This window comes from Podarcis muralis, chromosome 17, assembly GCF_964188315.1.
Source record: "Podarcis muralis chromosome 17, rPodMur119.hap1.1, whole genome shotgun sequence".
Classification (NCBI taxonomy): domain Eukaryota; kingdom Metazoa; phylum Chordata; class Lepidosauria; order Squamata; family Lacertidae; genus Podarcis; species Podarcis muralis.
Window position 1 is genome coordinate 38,302,070 of NC_135671.1, and position 15,189 is coordinate 38,317,258.

Here is a 15,189-nt window from a genome sequence, read left to right on the forward strand (position 1 = left end):
GAAGGGAAAGGCATTCTAGACATGCCAAGAGACAGGTTCTTTACACGTGTGCCTGGACTTTTGAAACAGCGTCCGGGGCCAAAAGCAGACGTGCCCTAATTCAACCCTGCAGCCTCCTTTTTGTAGGAAAGGGGCCCTCTCTCTCTTCTCCCAATGGATCCCAAGTTATCTCTTTTCCCTTTTTTGCTCTTGCCGCCGGGAGTCCGTGAATGGAACACAGCAGCCCTTTTGTTCAGGGACTAGCAAGGGGCGCCTGGAGATCCCAGTCTCCGTTTCCAGGCTGGACGCCTGTCGACGCTCCCCACTGCTGGACTGCCTTGGATCTCGGACATACCCTGCCTCTCGGCTTCTGCCAAAAGCTCCCCTGTCCAGATTCCCCTGCTAGAGCTTCGCCTCTCGGAGCCCGATCTCCGCCTGCTGAGGAATTGCTCGCTCACCCCTAAGCGGCAGCACCCGCCCCCCTCGCCCTTCCGACGGGACCCCCCCCCCGTTGCACCCCGCCCCCCGGCACGTGCCCGCAGCTGCTCACCTCCCCCGTTCTTGTAGCACAGGTACGGGAAGCGCCACACGTTGCCCAGCCCCACGGCGAAGCCCACGCAGGACATGATGAAATCCATCTGCCGGGTCCAGGTCTCCCTCTCGGGGGGCGGCAGGGCCAGGCTCGGCCCAGGAGGGTCCGCGGCCTCCCCTTTGCCCGCAGCGGGGACTCCCGGGCACATGGCGGCCTTTTTGTCCTGCTGCTCCACCGAGACGCTGTAGATGCCGCCGCAGCCGCTGCTGTCCGACGAAGCCCCCTTGGCCATGGCGCCGGGGGGGGACCCCGAGTCCCTGCCGCCCCCCTCCAGGCGAATCGGGCGATGCTCCGAGGAAGGCGGGCGGGCGGGCGGCTGCGTGGGGGGTCTCGGCGGAGCCGGTGCCCCTCTGGAGGGGCGGGCGGCGGGCAGCGGCGGCGGGGCCGGCAGAGAGGGGGTCTGGCTGGGTCGGGGCTCGGCGGGGGGAGCGCGGGGGCGAGTCCGGGGACTCAGAAACAATCCACGAAGCACTTGAAGGTCAACCTGAAAAACCTCATGTGTTCAGTGGACGCGGGAAGGGAGTTGCTGGAGGGCGAAGGTCGGCGAGGGCAGCCGAGCGGGGGACACCCCCGCAGTGGCGGCCCGGAGGCTCAGCGGGGCCGCGGGCGGAGCGGGGTCGGTCAGCCCTTCCCTTCTGCTGCGCGCCCGTCCGCCTCGGCTCCCTTTGCGCTGCTTCTGCCGCCGCCGCCGCTCACTCGCCTCCCTCGAAGGCAGCTGGAGGGAGCGCGCGTGACGTCACGCCCCGTCAGGATCCCGCCCCCCCCGCCGCCGGCTCCTCCTCCCGCCTCCTCCGCGCGCAGCTCCAGCCTCGGCGGCCGCCAGGAGGGAGAGACGGGCAGCCGCTCGCTGGGTCGGTGGGTGTTGGGGGCGGGTCTGTCCTTCTCTGCCCAGAGGAAGTGCTGCTCCCCCCCCAGCCCAGCCCCGTTGCACCTGCGCGCAGGAGGCTGCAGCCGCGCGCACGGATCCATCCGGAGTATTCGCCTCCCGCTCCGAAGGGAGAGGCAGCAGCAGCTGCAGCCCGTCGCCTTTAGGGCGCTGAAGATGCCTGCTAGGATCCATCCAGCTGTAAATGTCCCCCAAGAAATCAGCTGTGCTGCGCGGCGCTCCCCAAGACTCTTCCTCGCACGCGCCCGGAGCCTGGCAGTTAAGGCTTGGTGCCTCGTCCCTTGCGGCGCCGGCCGATTCCGCCTCCTTGAATAAAAGTGGACGTACTTGCTTGTTGAGCAGGCTTAGGATCGCAGCCTGCTAGTCTGTGACTGCAAAGGCTCCCCTCCCGCCAGCCCCCCTCCCCCGCGCGCGGCACTTTCCTAGCTGAGCTTTAACGCAAGACTCTCTTCTCTTTGTTGTGGTTGCCTTTCCTAGCAGTTACGGATCAAACCTCTGAAGTATGCCGCCTTCTGCTCATTGTTGTAAATAATCCTGTATTGTGCGCAGGATAATTCCAAAACCTGCTCGCACCCGCCTTATGCATCTATCTTCTTCCCACCTCCCGTTGGAGCTGGGCGGTGGGGAGTCGCTTCGTTGGTGATTAAATGGCAGTAAGGAAATGTTAAATTTCACCACGGGCTGGATACTACTGTACTCTGTCTGAACTGTGCCCTCCAGATGTTTTGGACTACAACTCCCATCAGCCTGGGATCGAGGGTAGTTTTAGTCTAAAACAGAGAGGTCCGGCTCTTCATTCCAAGTGGGCCCCAGCAATACTTCAGCAGGGTCCTAGAGCCCCACAACTCCTTCCCAAAGCACTGGGCTTTGGGAAGGCAGCACGAGGGCTGGGGGGGGGGGGGTGTGAGGTCACCAAAAAAGGGCTACACGTGGCCCTCGGGCCACACATTGGACCACCCTAGTCTAAAATATCTGGAGATTGGCAAAGACTTCTTTAAATTAGGCAAAAAACCCTGTTCACCTCAACACTTTGTGCGTGCCCTCCCCCACAAATATCCCGTGCTGCAGACTCATATGTGTCAGGAGGGCTTGTAGTCACTCAGCGATACAAGGCCCTTTGCACATGAGAAGCAGCAGAGTCATGGGACACCTTAAAAGACTTTGGCTGTCGTCCTAAATAGAGTTACTGGCTGGCCCAAGGCATTTAGCTGTCTAAGGTGAAAGAAAAAAAATATTTCCCCTTCTCTCCACCTCGCAATCCCACATACAGAAGTCGACTAGGCTGGAAGTTGAATCTTAGAATTATACAATTGTGTAGAGTTGGAAGGGATCCCGAGGGTCATCTAGTCCAACCCCCTGCAATTCAGGAATCTCAACTGAAGCATCCATGACAGATGGCCACCCAACCTCTGCTTAAAAACCTCCTAGGAAGGAGAGTCTAACAGCTCTTGCTGTCAGAAAGTTTTTTCTGACATTTAGTTGGAATCTCCATTCTTGTAACTTGAAGCCATTGGTTCGATTCCTAGTCTCCAGAGCAGGAGAAAACAAGCTTGTTCCCTCTTACATGTGACAGGCCTTGAGACACTTGAAGATGGCTATCATATCTCTTCTCACTCTCCTCTTTCTCAGGTTTAACATACCAGCTCCTTCAACTATTCCTCATAAGGCTTGGTTTCCTGTCCCGTGATCATCTTGGTTGGCCTCCTCTGCACATGTTCCTGCTCGTCAACATCCCTCTTAAATTGTGGTACCCAGAACTGGACACAGTACTTCAGCAATTACAATGGATCAGTGCCCTCCACTATAAGCAATGGGAGTCAGCTACCTTAGCAGACACCAGCTGGTTCTGATGTAGTGCACACAACTCTTGCCTTCTAACACTTTGGCAACACTCCTCAGTCAACCTGCATCGATCTCCTGAGGTAGCTGCTTCAGTCTGCTAATGAACATGTTGCTTCTGTTTGTTGGGGCGTAGTCCCCAGTGAACACAGTAAAATTAACTTCTGAGTAAATGTGTGGAATAGAACAGATGTGGAGTATCATTGTCCTTCCAGATGTTGTTGAACCACAACCCCTAACCACCACAGGTCACTCAGGGGCAGACTTTGGTCATCTTTGGTTGTACAGTATGGCACCCTGACGCGGGTGGCGCTGTGGGTTAAACCACAGAGCCTAGGACTTGCTGATCAGAAAGTTGGCGGTTCGAATCCCCACAATGGGTGAGCTCCCATTGCTCGGTCCCTGCTCCTGCCCACCTAGCAGTTCAAAAGCATGTCAAAGTCCAAGTAGATAAATAGGTACCGCTCCGGCGGGAAGGTAAACGGCATTTCCGTGCTCTGCTCTGGTTCGCCAGAAGAGGCTTAGTCCTGCTGGCCACATGACCCGGAAGCTGTACGCTGGCTCCCTTGGCCAATAAAGCGAGATGAGCGTCGCAACCCCAGAGTCATCCGCGACTGGATCTAATAGTCAGGGGTCCCTTTACCTTTACCTTATGGCACCCTGAACAAGGCCAAAAGTTGGTGGCCCCCCCAAGAATCTTCTCAAGGATGGATCTTCTCAATTTTGCACCTCCTCAGCTCAGCACCCTGTGCAGGAGAACCACCCACACCACCCAAAATCCAGCACTGGTTGTTCTTACTGGGGCTGCTGGGAGTGGTTATTCAGCAACATCTGGAGGGCCAAAGGTTCCCCACACCTGATGGAGGGAATTACGTGCTCCACAAGGTTATTGTTTTATAATATTTTATAGGCTAGAGCCTCCGTCAGATGCTCCCTTGTGGACTATGGCCCATGAATGCTTATTTCACAACAAACGTGTCAGTCTTTAGGGCGCCACAAGGCTATGTTGTTGTTTTTGTTGCAACAGGATTTTGCCTCTGGACTTTGTACTTGCCTTTTTTGTCAGTTTCACTCCTAAACCCAAGCTTTGAAAAAGGCTCAAGGGCTCACTGTGCTTGTGGAGCCATTACTTGTCGTTTGGGCCACTAGACTTAGGCTAACAAGCCTGAACCCCTAGAGTGCGCCATCATCATGGTTTGGAACTTTTTGACTGCTGTGAGAATGCAAACAAATGGTCTGTCCTGCCCCAGGTCTCCAGCCTTCAAGCAGCAGCTAACCAAAATATGGAGAGCAGCCAAAATGGCAAAATAAACTAAATGCATGCATTTGCTCTTTGCATTGGCAAGAAGGAGACATGATGAGACTCCTTTACAGATTTTCATGAACAACTAAAAGTTGGGCCTTAATTTATATGGAAGTTTCCCTATGCCTTAATGAATGGTATGCATATATTTGACGTGAATGTTTTAGTTGTATTTGTACTGTATTGTAATGGAGGGAGGGGGACACAATATTTTGGGGTCCGGGGTAAGCACCAGTGAGCCCTATTTCTCCCTCCAAGCCATACAACCCCTCCCTCCTCACCTGCTAGCTCTCCAGTGGCTCCATTATTTGCAGGGTTTCAGGACTCATGTGACCTCTGATGGCTACATACTACCCTCTAAGATAATAGAATCATAGAATTGTAGAGTTGGAAGGGACCCCAAGGGTCATCTAGTCCAACTCCCTGCAATGCAGGAATCTCAACTAAAGCATCTATGACAGATATAGCATCTAGATCAAGGGAAGTAATAGTGCCACTGTATTCTGCTCTGGTCAGACCTCACCTGGAGTACTGTGTCCAGTTCTGGGCACCACAGTTCAAGAAGGACACTGACAAACTGGAACGTGTCCAGAGGAGGGCAACCAAAATGGTCAAAGGCCTGGAAACGATGCCTTATGAGGAACGGCTAAGGGAGCTGGGCATGTTTAGCCTGGAGAAGAGGAGGTTAAGGGGTGATATGATAGCCATGTTCAAATATATAAAAGGATGTCACATAGAGGAGGGAGAAAGGTTGTTTTCTGCTGCTCCAGAGAAGCGGACACGGAGCAATGGATCCAAACTACAAGAAAGAAGATTCCACCTAAACATTAGGAAGAACTTCCTGACAGTAAGAGCTGTTCGACAGTGGAATTTGCTGCCAAGGAGTGTGGTGGAGTCTCCGTCTTTGGAGGTCTTTAAGCAGAGGCTTGACAACCATATGTCAGGAGTGCTCTGGTGGTGTTTCCTGCTTGGCAGGGGGTTGGACTCGATGGCCCTTGTGGTCTCTTCCAACTCTATGATTCTATGATTCTAGATGGCCAAAAGATGAGATGCTTCTGAACAGCAGTCCCTGGGGAATGACAGTGGGAGAGGACTATTGCCCTCGTGTCCTACTTCTGGACTTCTCATAGGCAGTAACTGTGGAAAACAGGATGATGAGCTAGAGAAGCCATTGATCTGATCCAGCATAGGACTCTCTTATACTCCTGCATTCACCTCACCAGTTTCCTTCAGCAGTCATGCCTGTTCTTTCATCATGTCTTGGATCATCTGCAAGCAACCATAACTTTGCTTGGCTACCACAAAGCCCCATGATAATTCCTAAACCAGCTCCCTTGTGGTCAAGAGAATATACTATCCTTTAATGCAAAGATGGCTAAACTGTGGCCTTGCAGATGTTGCTGGACTGCAACCCCCATTGATCCAACCACGTCTGGAAGGCCACAGGTTTTCCCCACCACTTCTTTAGTACAAGGGGACCTTGGATTCTTGGAAATTAGGGAGCGCTTAACTTCTAAAATGCCAGGCGCTGGGGCTTAACCCTTCCTCAAATGACTGACCTAGACCCCTCATTCCAGCTGTGCCAAGACTGCTTGTCATAATGAATGCCCTGTGCATGTGCTCAAAGGTGCTCTGTGCTCCAAGTTCTTGTTCTGGCACTGAAAGGAGGTTCTTGGACCTGGTTCAAACTGAGTCCTGCAACAGGACTGGCCAAGACCGCCCTTTAGGGCAGGGGAAGCCAACAGGGTGCCCTCCAGACGCTCACCCACTGCAGGCAGCGTGGCAGATGACAAGGGACAGTGGGAGTTGTAGTCCAAAATGTCTGGAAGGCACTACATCTCCTGTCTCTGCTTTAGAGGTCATATTGCTGCCTCTTTTCTCTACTGCAGGCCCTGAGACCTGTTGGGTTTCATTTCCTGAAACAGGGGAAGAAAGAAATTTCTTTGGATTGGATCACAGAAGTGCTAGGATTGCCAACAGAGCAAAACAAAAAATTGACCAGGCTTTGTGGCTTCTGGGGCAGTTGCCTATTGTTATTTTAATACAAAGGCCAGAATTTTGGGCTCACAGCCCACATTTTGCAAGTAACGCTGGAAAGGTTTGGGGGCAGGGGAGTGTAACATCAGTGGCAGCATTCTCATGTAATCTTTAAATCCACAATCATATTTGCTGTTTATTGTTCAGCCTTGCAACACACACACACACACACACACACACACACACACACACACACACACGAGCTAGGCTGATGAACTCAGCACCCCAGAGCACTTTCAAAGGCCCTGACTCTGTTGTGCCTAAGGGAGCAGAGTGCATGGTGAGCGATAGCCACACAACACCTTAGCTGAGGAATCTTTTAGAGATTGCCTTCACACTCACATTCCCTTCTTCATCCCACACTTGGATCAAAGCATGGTATCTGCCAGCAAAAAGCTTTTACTATTAGCTGTGCCTCTGCTGGTGTCTGCCAGGCTCTGCCTGTCCCTGGGTCTGCTCCAGCATCTTCTCCCTGGCCTTCCATGTACCAGAAGGTAGTAGGGAATCGAAAGCTGGCAACCTAAGTAAGAGCAGAAGCCGGCAGTCAGGATTCCTGTTCTCTCTGCCTCCATTTCCTGGTGCAAAATGGAATGGCATTGTGTGCATGTGCATTTTGTCACATACACAAATTCACAATTACTGATTTGATTACTTATCTTTGATGGAGTAAGAGTCTGAGTCAGTAGAAGATAACTTCCTGAGTTTCTATATTCCTGATTGGCAAATCTGTTGAATTTGTCTAATCTTTTTGTTAAGCTATCTAAATTAGAGGTCAGCACACTACCATAACCTCCAACATTTCTCCGATTAAAATAGGGACGTCACATTCCATAATGATAATTTTACTATTTATACCCCACCCATCTGACTGGGTTGTCCCAGCCACTCTGGGTGGCTTCCAACATATATAAAAACACCATAAAACATTAAACATTAAAAAACACTTCCCCATACAGGATTGCCTTCAGACGGCTTGGGGTTTGGATAACTCCATACTGTCCAATGTTTCTCCAAGGAAAATAGGGGCATCCTAAGGAAAAGCAGGACATCTCGGGATGAAATCAGAAACCAGGACAGCTTCTCTAAATCAGGGATGTCCCTGGAAAATAGGGACACTTGGAGGGTCTACACTACGTCTTGCCAGGGATGCTGTTGTTGCATCCTGCACTGCAGAACCAGCATTGAGCAAGGGGTTAAAAAGACCCAATGACCCCAAAGTTCCCTTCTAAGATTCTAATTGCCCATTCCTCTCATTTGGTGAACCTGAGAGAGGGAGATAAATCTAGCACTCCCCACCCCCAACAGCATTCATGTTTTTACAAACCTCAATCATGCATCCCTCCCATTCTAAACTAAAAAGTGTCTGATGCTTCAGGCCTTCCTTGAAGAAGGTGCTCCAGTCTCTCCTGGTCACTTTGGCTGCCCTCTTCTGTACTTCATGCAATGGGAGGCCTTTGGTTTAAATAGCCCATTCAGCATTTCATTTCTTCATAACATGAGAACGCTTTTGATCATTGAGATATCTGAACGGAATTTAGTATATGTGCTCAGAACACAATTCTGTGCTTCAAGTTCAAATACTACCTCAGAGCCTGTCTTTCCCCCTCAGAATGTAGGTAGAACACATTAATGCACTGTGCTATATACCAGAAAGATTCAGGCATCAATCCTAAATTCATTTTTTAGTGTGTAAGCCCCACTGGACAAAATGAGACTTAACTTCTGTGGAAGCAGGCGTAAGATTGTGCTCTGAACCAGTGCGGACATTCGGGACCCTGTTGCAAAATTTGCTGCAGCTGTTTCCAAAGGTGCCAGGAAAGATTTAGAACCCACCACAGAGCGATAAATACTCGGAAGAATAAGACATTGCACTGAAAGCAGGCGCTCAGAACCCCCCTCCCCATTTAAAGTTTGAACTACAGCCAACTTAACGCCTTACTCATTTTCAGAGGAGCCAGGAAACATGTAAACCATACTCTCCCTTGAGCGTGAGGTATTTCAATGAAATTTGGTATGCATGTTTATGACATAATTCTGTGAATCCTGATCCCTACCTCCAAGTGTGTGTTCAGGGGGCGAGAGGGGGGAGTGGAATGGGGAGGAAAGCTGAAAAACTTTGCTCTTCTAAATAGTATTGAGAGGTGGCTAAATCCATGCAAAGTCATCTTGATCACTGTCATTTTTGTCCCCTCATAATGTTGCATCCATTGAAAAGGTGGGCTAAATGATGGAGTGATAGGTCTCTTGCGTGAGTGAGAACGAGACCCAGGCATAGACGGTTCCTCTGCTCCCTTGCCTGGCACTCCTGGCCCTCTTCAGCATAAGATAATTTATGTCTCTAATCACTTTGCGTCCCCAGCATGCTGCATAAGCCACCAACCTCCTGAAATAAACAGGATTTGCCTCTTAACCCTGCCCGGGAGAGATCGCTTTAAAAAAAGAACCCAAGCTCAGGCACATGATGCCAAGGCAGGTTGCCAGCCTGGCAAGATCTGTCCCTTCCTGTCTCTTCCTAGGGTGGGGAAGCTTCTCCCTCATGGGGGGGGGGGGAAGGTGTCTTTCCCACCTCCTCACCTCCTACCCACCGGGGAACAGGATAGACTATTCATGCACAGGCTGGGTTTAAAAAACTCCAGCACACATAGCTTGGTGGTTTGTTTGCTTTGCCTTTGGTTGCCAGAAAAACAGGGGGAAGGCTAAAGTTGTACATCAGTTTAAACAGACAGGTTTTGTGCTGGACTCTGCCCCCAGCCCCCCTGAAAAAACCCCAACTGGGCTCTGTCCCCAAATTTACAAAATAAAAATACCCTTGGCTCCTTTCTGGGCTCCACCTCCTCCCCAGAGCAGGGCCAGCCTGAGACATTTCGGCACCTGAGGTGAACCCCAAAATGAGGCACCTCTCCTTCCCGCCAGGGAAGAAGGGGCGGGTGAAGCTCAACATCAGGAACAGGAGGCGGTGGAGCAAGATCAGCATGGGGATCTGCCGCCCCTGGGAACCTGCTGCCTGAGGCCGTAGCCTCATTTTTGCCTCATCTGTGGGCCAGCCCTGCTCCAGAAAGAACTGCCTCTGTGAATTCAATAGTTCTCATCCTTTTTTATTGTTCATATCTACATCTACAATATGGGGCCAGGGTGGCACTTTGGGTTAAACCACAGAGCCTAGGGCTTGCCGATCAGAAGGTCGGCGGTTCGAATCCCCGCGAAGGGGTGAGATCCCATTGTTCGGTCCCTGCTCCCGCCAACCTGGCAGTTTGGAAGCATGTCAAAGTGCAAGTAGATAAATAGGTACCACTCCGGTGGGAAGGTAAACGGCGTTTCTGTGCGCTGCTCTGGTTCGCCAGAAGCGGCTTAGTCATGCTGGCCACATGACCTGGAAGCTGTATGCCGGCTCCCTCGGCCAATAAAGCGAGATGAGCGCCGCAACCCCAGAGTCAGCCACGACTGGACCTAATGGTCAGGGGTCCCTTTACCGTACATCTACAATATTACAAAACGTGAATTTTGGAAAGCACAATTCTATATAGATGGTGCTGTATAAACCCTTTGTCATCGATGCTGCCTTCGGGGCAGGGTCCCCACTGAAGGGGCAACACCGAAAGGTGTCATCCCTTTAGGGGCAGCACTTTGGGGGTGGAATGAGGGCCTGGGGCAGCCCCTTTGTGCCAGCGCTCCACTCCAATGAGCTTCTCTCTGCTGGAAGCCAAGCCCAAGAGGGGCTGCTGCTCCTGGCCCTGCAAATGGACTGCCATGCACACCTGTGCTGGCTGCAGCAAAACCTATGCCAAGAGCTCCCACCTGAAGGCTCATATGGGGTGAAAGAGAAGTCAGGATTAGAAACCCTGGCAGATCTTACCACCTGGACGTGTGTTGCCTCTTGCCCTGAGCAGAGGAGAAGCCCCTTCCTCAGAGAGGATGTCATCTGTCACAGGGCTGGTGCTCAGCAGCTTCAAATCAAGTCAAAAATACAGTGTCCTACCCCCTCTCCCCACCCCCCCTCTCTTTCCCATACACAAACACATGCTCAGGTCCTGTTTGTGGGCTTCCCTTGGGGGCCTCTAGCTGGCCACTGTGAGGGAGGATGCTGGACTAGATGGCCATGAGTCTGATCCAGCAAGGTTCTTCTTAGGTTCTTATCTAATAATAGGACTCTTTTCTACATTTGCTTGCCTCCTCCTCCTCACCACTCCCTCTGTTCTCCCCTGCATTATCCACATTAAATTGCCAGAGAGGAACCTGCCGAGCTCCTAATGCAATCCCATAGAGGCACGCCGTGCTTCAATTGTATTGTATAAATAAATAATAATCAGGCCACTCCTTAAAAGGGAGAAGTCCAATATGACCCCATTTCTTGTCCCACTGAGACAAAAAACAAACAAAAACACACACGAAAAGCCTCCTGCCCTCAGGCCTTCACCTGAAACTCTCATTGTCCCTGCCTCTTCCAGGCCTCATATCCCATTCCATATTGGTTCCCTTTACATTATGGGAGGAAAGTCATGGCCTTTCTGCAAATGTGTGCATGTGAAGACATGTGTTTTTCAGCTGACACATTCCTTGTCACCTTTCCCAGATGGAGGAAAAGTCACCAGATGGTGAGTCTCGTTTCTTCTGCTGAAAATCAAATGGGATGAGCAATTTTGCAAAAGGTGGGTGATGAGGGAAGGGGGGATTTCCGTGTTGCCCCAGAAGGTGATGAGATTTCCACTGCAATTCACACACAAAGCCTTCTGGGGTTTGGCTTTGGCCCACAGACCATCTGGGTTTGGCATGGAAATCTGGCAATGACCCACAGACCAGCTGATTCTTATATAGAGCAGCACAGAAACACTCCAGGGCTTTTCAGTAAAGGAAATGAATGGGAGGAATTGTGGGGGTAAGAAAGGTAAAGGCAGACACTCCAGCTCTGCCGTTATATATACCTCACATGACCTTGGGCATGTCACTTGATCTCTCGGGACTTTGCCACCTTGCATGAGGTTTTAATCCTGTGAGTCACTGGTGTAGTGCAATGTATTTCTGATCAAGTTGCAGCCTACAGCGTAATTTAATAAAACCTATTGCTTCCCCTCTTTGCCTCCTTGCTCTATTCTATCGTCTAAATTCAAAGCTTTTTTGCAGTACCTGGAAGCTGTCAAATGTTTCAGTGAGTCAATTCTCCTCCCCCAAAAAGGAGGAGAACAGGGGATAAGGAGCAACATCGTTTGGAGCAATGCCCATTAATAGCAGTCTTGGTATTTCTTGTGCATCAACAGAAGTTGATAACATTGCTTCCAGAGGAGTTCAGTTCCATTCATTCATTCACATTATATTTATCTACTGCCCTTCGCATGGTGCTTTACAGTATAAAAGTATTACTGGGAAGGTTGCATATTTTTTTAAACCAAATCGGTATTGAATTGCATCTTTAACTAATTTCTACTGCAGAATTCTAGTTCTGATTTTGTCCTGAGTTTCTCAGGTTCTGCCCTGCAAGTATTTCCATTGCCATCCTGTGGCAACGGGATTTGTCTTTATGATAGTCTTTAAAGTCAAGGAAGTTCTGGCTGAGAAAGCATTGCTGCCTACATGTGGAATGGACGTGGAGCCCCCTACTGTAACCAGGTGGAATTTCATGACTGTTCCATAAATGGCCATAGGGCTGCTCAGAACTGGAGACTTGGGTGGTATCTCCACACATCCTTTTTATAATACGTTCATGATTACTTGTTCTCATGATGGCATTTCTAGAAGCCATCCTTATGATCCTATAACAATAATCTAGGAACTTCCATCACTTTGGAACTAACCTAAGTTTTACTGCCTGTGTTTTCTGAATGCTAGTTTATGCAAAATCTGATCTTTGAAGAGTTTGTAAATAAACCATTTTTATCTTACCAAATCTGCGGTCATTTTCTATTCTAGGGGGAGTGAGAAATTTTGGAAGGGACTTAGAAGGACATGTTTTAAAGGTCTAACAGCCTATATTTCCATGCTTTACTTTGCTGCATGTTTTGTGGTTTTAAATCTCTGCTGGGGTTCTCTCACCAAAAAGCACTTGCCCCAAACCTGGATCCTGGCAGGAATTCTCCTTTTTAGAACTAATAGAACTAATTCTTCTTTGCCAACCAACAGACCAGTGGTGGAGCATAATCTAAAGGTGCACTGGGTGGGTGCCTGGGGCACCCCCCCGACAGAGGTGAGGCCTGTTGTGGTCAAGTGCCTCGCACACTGCAGCCTCCCTCCACCCCGCGGTCAGGCTTGACCTGGGAGTGGAGCTGCAGCTGGCGGCGTCGGGCCACACAAGGAAGCTGTCTCTGCAGCCCCCGCACATGCCAGAGTTAGGCTCCAATGAGGGAGCCTGCTGTGGGGGCGCCTGGTTGCGCCCCTAAAAGAAATGTGCCTGGGGCCACAGCACCTCCACGCTGCACCGCTGCAACAGACCACACAACAGGTCAGATTATTTGCATGCCTAGTTTAGTGATGGCTACACTGACTGGCAGGGGCTCGCCAGGATCTTTTCCAATACCCATTAACTGGTGATCCACCCTGAAGTGAGCTGTCCTAGTTAGCTGCTTATGACCCGTTTGTACATTTGGTGGGATCATGAAATATACTTGGAGTCGAGTGTGAATTTAATGCTCTTTATTCACCTCATAGTAGCAATGAATGAAACTTTCCCCAAAAATGTCTAGCTATATATACATTATTTACACAATGGGCCCTGCGTGATTGGCTAATTCCGGGCTGCTCCTGTAGGCCAATCAGGTTGCGGATTCACCTCCTCCAGAAGCCTGATTGGCTGCTCCTGCAGGCCAATCAGGTTGCTGATTCACTTCCACCTGGAGCTGGATTGGGTGGCTCCTGCGGACCAATCAGACTGCTGCATTCTGGATCCTATTGATCTAGGATTCAGCTCATTACCTAACAGATCAACTGATAAAGCTTTTCCTGGATTCTACCACTTTAGGCTGCCAGTTTGAGGTTATGTGTTGGAATGACCCCCTTACAAAATAAAACTTCTTAGGGATAAGGAAAGGCTGAATGTTTCTCACCCAGCTGTGTGTATGGGTGTGTGCGTAGTCCTTTTAGCATTCAAATATGCGATCCTCCACCTCAGTGGAGGTTGATCTGTGCCTCTTTACCACAAGTCCAGGGGTACATGGCACTGTCTGTCTTCCATATGATCATGGAATCTTGATGGTCTCCCATTCACACACGCAAAAAACCCATCCTTATCAGTCTTTCCCAGCTTTGTGTCCCCAGGTGGTGTTGGACTGCGACTTCCATCAGCACCAGCCATCATGGTTCAGGGATGGTGGGAATTGTAGTCCAATGACTTTTTGGGGCCCGAGGTTGGGAAAGGCTGCCTTAAATTGTCTCTTGCCTCAAACACAATGCTTTTCAGCATACATGTGTACTGCCCACAACCATATGCTTGAGTGTGTTGTTGCCTTACTGAAGCAAACATGCCATCTAGTGTCCATGTGTTGCAAGACAGCTCATTTCTCTCCACGAATGCCAACACTGATCTTTCCCTAACTGCCCTTGGAAAGGAGGATGGTCCATAACTTGTGCCTAGAAGTTATCAGTTGCCCTCCTCTCCTAGGTTGCCCGTCCCACACTCCCTCCCCTTCTAGACCATTGTGGACATGAGAGGAGAGGCCTATCCCAGGCCGGCCCTACCATTCAGCAATGTGAGGTAGCTGCCTAATGCAGCGGGTTTTGGGTGTCATAGAAGGGCAGCCCATTTTTAGTTACTTGAATTTATTATAGTTATAATTTTTTACTGTCAAAGAGGGGCAGAGACACATGTGCCTGGAACTTTCTGCCTCGGGGGCCAAAATAATTTGTTAGAATAATTTGTTAGAATTTTGGGTGCCATTTGCCTCAGGCAGCAAAATATCTTGTCTATCAATAGACATTGGCCCTGGCAAGGCAAGCGGGCAAGGCAAGCGGAGCCTCTAATTAAGGCAGGTTATTTCTTTCCGTGATTTTTATCCCGCCTTTCAGGGTACAAATCCTTCCAAGACTAGAAACATCAAACCACATTAAAACACACACACACATATGCACCAGAATCCTTCCCACAAGACAGTTGGTGTGGGGAGAGAAGGGATGGAACATGTGCAATTGATGGGTGCTGAGGAGCATTGCTTTTGCACTTTCCCTGTTGACTGTGTCAGCATCTTTTGCCAAAGCTAGAATGTTCGGCTAGATCAGGAATGGGAAACCTGTGGCCTTTTGGATCTCATCGTACTCCCGACTCCCAACAGCTTGTATTGCCAGTGCTCAGGGCCAAGGGGCGCTGTAGTCCATCAGTGTCTGGAAGGGCCACAGATTAAGAACAGAAGAAGAGCGCTGCAGGATCAGGCCAAAGGTGCACCTACTCCAGCATCTGGTTCTCAAAGGGGCCAACCAGAGGCCTACAGCACCTATGATCAGGACTGGGCAAGATTAACACTTGCAGTAGTGCCAACTTCAGGGGGTCTGGGCTGCCTGGGCACCCACAATTTTTTTGCTGTGGGTGCCTGGCCTCTACCCCTCCCCTCCCCTGCCAGTTGCCACCTTACCTCT

At 50.4% G+C, this 15,189-nt stretch overlaps 1 protein-coding gene across 2 annotated transcripts in view; it reads right to left on the reverse strand.

The window, feature by feature from the left end:
• The window catches only part of SLC6A8 (solute carrier family 6 member 8), a 35,968-nt gene extending 34,734 nt beyond the window's left edge, over positions 1–1,234 (reverse strand). Inside the window, exon 1 of one of the 2 annotated variants that reach the window (XM_028713102.2) lies at positions 530–1,234. In XM_028713102.2, the coding sequence (XP_028568935.2) occupies positions 530–803 (274 nt within the window). In that variant the 5' untranslated portion in view covers positions 804–1,234. The remainder of the gene's footprint in view (positions 1–529) is intronic. The other variant, XM_028713103.2, reaches the window with a different exon arrangement.
• Between the last annotated feature and the right edge of the window lie 13,955 nt (positions 1,235–15,189).